The sequence below is a fragment of the Merops nubicus genome, unplaced genomic scaffold (genome assembly GCF_000691845.1).
Source record: "Merops nubicus isolate BGI_N331 unplaced genomic scaffold, ASM69184v1 scaffold24885, whole genome shotgun sequence".
NCBI lineage: Eukaryota > Metazoa > Chordata > Aves > Coraciiformes > Meropidae > Merops > Merops nubicus.
In genome coordinates this window covers 1-4,050 of record NW_008611951.1, presented here as the reverse complement: position 1 = coordinate 4,050, position 4,050 = coordinate 1, and the positions used below count along the sequence as shown (strand labels likewise).

General features: G+C 58.6%; 1 protein-coding gene across 1 annotated transcript; it reads right to left on the bottom strand.

Annotated features, from left to right (window-relative positions):
- Positions 1-88: 88 nt before the first annotated feature.
- HPS4 (Hermansky-Pudlak syndrome 4) lies at positions 89-3,917 on the bottom strand (the record flags this gene model as incomplete). Its single annotated transcript, XM_008941406.1, has 8 exons — positions 89-484; positions 521-621; positions 1,106-1,116; positions 1,407-1,503; positions 2,133-2,166; positions 2,835-2,907; positions 3,585-3,679; positions 3,801-3,917. Coding segments are annotated over 8 exons (924 nt in total), but the record flags the coding sequence as incomplete, so codon positions are not given.
- Positions 3,918-4,050: the final 133 nt, after the last annotated feature.

The window sequence follows — 4,050 nt, the reverse complement described above, 5'->3', positions numbered from 1 at the left end:
TGGCCACCTGGGCACACTGCTGGCCACACCACTGCCAGACAAGCAGCAGGGAGTGAAGCTGCAGCTGTGGAGGAGCTTCCCCACTCACCACGTCCTCGATGGAGCTCTGGTCCTCCTGGAGGGGATCTTCAGCCAGCAGGGAAAGCACCAGCCCCTTGATGCAGTGAACATACAGGCTCATCTTCACCAGGCTGCTCTGGGTGCCTGGCTCCACACCAGTCTGGGCTCCCAGCCCATCCAGCTGAGGTGGGCAGCCCCTCTCCCTGCTGCCAGGCCAGTGTGTGTCCCCTGCTGGGTCACTGGGCAGCTCCTCCTGAGCCTCAGCACCTGCCTGATGGCTCCTGCTCTGCAGCTCTGCAGCCCCTGGGCCATCCAAACCCCACAGGGTGCCACCAGCTGCACTGCTGCTTCCTCCAGAGCCCCTGTTCTGCCCCAGAGCCCCAGGCTCATCTCCTTCACTTGCCTTCCTTCTGCCCAGCTCTTGGGCAGGGGAGGAGGCAGCTGGACTGCCAGGGGCTGCCTGGCTCTGGGGACTGAGCTGCTCCACTGCAGAGTCCACGAGGCATTTCCTCTCACTGGGACTGTCCTGCTCCTCCACATAAGGGTTTGGAAAGAGAAAGCCTCCCAGACAGGGAGCTCCAGGCTCAGCAGCTTCAGCAGCACGGGGCCTGGCAGGGCTCTGCAGCTGCTCCACGTCTCTCTCTGCTGGGAAAGGAGTTAGATGGCCCAGCTCTGAGCCTCTGCCCCCTGCACTGCTCTGCTCTGCAGCATTCTGTGCCCTGGCTCCTGCCTGAGGGGAGCCCCTGGAAGGGCTGGTGTGTGCAGGGCTGCCTGGTGGCACAGCATCTTCTGCTGCAGCTGGGCTGGAGGCTGGCTCAGGGGACGCCTGCACAGGGATATTGCTCAGCTCTCCTCTTGATCCTGAAGCTGCCTGAGAGCAGAGAGCATCCTTCTCTTCCTTCTTCTCTCCCCCAGGGCTTGCTGGGGACACAGACGACCTAGTGAGAGATGACAAGTTGATTAAACTGCTGAGCAGAGCTCCTCTGGAGTTATTACATCCCTCCTAACACCATCACCTCCTGGTAGCATCTGATGGCTGAGCTACCTTCTGAGCACCTGCCTCAGGAAAGGCTGGGCTAGGGTCTGCCAGAGGTGACACACGTGCCCCCCAAACTGGGGATGCCCCTTCCTTACAAAGCACAAGGGCAGCCCTGTGAGCTGAGGGGCAACAGAACCTTGGGGCTGGTTTTGGGGAAGGACTCTGCTTGAAGCTGCTTCACCACGGAGAGGGGGACACCCCAAATTCAGCCCAGCCTGCAGGATCTCAGAGGAAATGGTGCCAGGGGCCAGCCAGGAGCCAGCACCACAGGACTGCTCCCTCCTCAGGTGTCAGACTCATTTCCTACCTGGTCCTCCACTCCAGGGGGAAGTCTTGGAGCACTGAGACTTCAGCTTCTGTCAGGAACACGGGGAGGACACGGACACCCTGGGGCCACGGGGAACCTGCAGGAGCAAGGGAGGCTGAGGGTTCCCTGGACACACTCTGGGATCCAAAGCAGAGGTTGGGGGTTCACTGGACACACTCTGGGATCCAAAGCAGAGGCCAGGCCACCCAGCCAAGGGCTGCTGCAGAAGAAGGCAGCATGCTGCCATCCTGGGTCACCACAAACTGACCACGCCTGACTTGGCAGCACTTTCCCAGGCTCCTCAGGCATTTAATGCCTTGACAGAGTTAAATTTTCCCCTAGTATTTGTTTTTTCCCCCTCACCATCCCAGCAGAAGGTTTATAAACTGATGCTCAAAACTGACAACTGAAGGTTTGGGCTGAAAGCATCAGGCATCTGTTCCCAGGGCTCTGTCTGGGGCCAGGAGGCCCACGGGGAGCTGGAAGGGAAGCAGCCACCTTGGGAACCTGCAGAACCAACAGTGAAACCCAAAAAGAGCAAGATCCTTCACTCAGCCTGAGGAAGGAGCCAGCTCTGACTGCACAGCACCCACGGGGACACCCTGGGGGGGCAGCTCCTGCTCCCAGCTCTGGTGTGGGCCCCAGAGGAGCAGCTCAGCCCTGGCTGCAGGGGCACCCCCAGGAGGTTCCCACTTGGCAACCAGAGCCCTGCAGCTGGGTGCTCACCAGGCTCCTGCTGCTCCTCACCTCCAGGCTCCCCCTGAAAGAAAAGCCAAGAATCAGCTCTGGGTGCCACCAGGACAGATCTTCAGCCCCCCCAGTCCCTCTGTGACCACAGCAGACCCCAGCCCACCAGCTCCAGCAAACTCTGGGACTGGCTCACTGTGCTGGGTGGTGATTTGTTCCCTGGGGAGCCCTCAGAGCCAGGAGGGGATGCCCTACGCCTACTGCAGCTGAAAGCAAGGACAAATACCACAATCTGCTGCTACTGCCTGCTCGGGGCAGAGAAACTTGGTTCTCTCACCCAGAGGAGGAGCAGGGGCCTTCTTCAGGTCTGGATCTTGATGGCTTTTTTGTAGGTCTCAAACCATGTAAATAATGGCTTTTGACAGGTTTTAATGGCAACAGAAATTATCTACTTGTCACTTTCAGCCATTTATTTTGTATATTTAGCACTAAATACCTAAACACAGGTAAAATGCCAATCAAAACATCACATAGAGGAGGACTCATGAATCCAGCAACTTAAAGACAAAACAAAAAAAGCAGCAAATTCCTAGTGCAGAAGTCCTGAAACCTCCCTCAAGCAGAGCTAAAAGCTCTCAGCATCAGGATCATTGCCTGTCCTCCCCAGCAGTGGCACACGTGAGGCCCCAGGGCCCATCCTGGGTGGGTACCTGGGTGCAGGGAACGTGTCTGGCAACATACCTGGTCTGGAGACTCATCTCCTTGGAGGAGAACTTTGGCAGTGAGAGGAGGAGGCAGCTGGGTGCTCACAATCCTAGAGGGACAAACCAGAGTCACCCAGGAGCAGTGTCCCCTCCCAAAACTCAGCCATGGGCTCCCAGCAGCACCCACACCAGGGTCACTTGTGCTCAGGGCAAAGGTGCTGCAGGGCCCAGCACCCAGCAGGGTGACTCTGGGGGTCCCCTGCTCACACTGTCAGCAGCAGAGGGCACACAGGCCAGGCCTTCCCATCCCACTGGGCAGGGTCCAGCAGGGGTGTGGGGCAGCTAACAACTGCAGGAGTAAATAGATCCACACTCAGAACATGACAGAGCAAGGGAAGGAATGAGCTGAGTCACCAGCCAGGTCGTGGGAGGAGGAAGAAGCCAGGTCACGAGTCCAATCCCAGCCACAACTGCCAAGAAGCAGCATCCTTACATAAATCACCCTCTTTCTGTGCTGGCTGTGATGTCATCCCACCATCTCTGGGAAGAGACAGCCAGGGAGCCCTTCCAAGAACTGGAAACCCTGCTCAGTGCACCCACTACACACCCAAGCTCCCCCCAGTCACCCCCAGCAGAGCCAGCCCCTTGCCCTGTTACTCTGGAGGCAGCAGACCTGGTGCCAGTTCTAGCCCCTCCACTTCTCCCACTGCCAAACACACACAACCCTGTGCTCCTGCTCTGCCTCTGGGAGGGGGTTTAACCCTCCAGGTACCCCCTGGTTACTCACAGGCCCCTGTAGAGAATGCAGCCTGCCAGGACGTGAGGGGAGCGCTGGCACGTCTGCAGGATGAGAGCTGCTTTCAGGAGGAGCAGAGGGTCCACCTGGGCAGGGAGAAGGACAAGAAATTAGGCCAGAGACTCCTGGGAAAAGCTCAAAGCAGCAAATAAACCACCCACCTAAGGCAGCTCTAGAGGGGGGCTCTGCTGGGGACAGGCTTTTTACCTTGGTTTTGTCCAGATTCCAGAGAGAATTGAAGACCCTGTGGAGGTCAGTGGTGTTCCTCTGGGTGTGTTCAATGTACCTGTCCCACTGCCTGCTCAGCTCCTCTGCAGAACAGGCCTGGGGACAACACAGACCCCCCTGGCTGTCACTGCACAGGCCCCAGTGCACCCAGGGGGACACAGGACACTGACAGGGGACAGTGCCCGTGAGAGATGAACCTCCTGGGGACAGGGGGGGAGATGGCACCCGG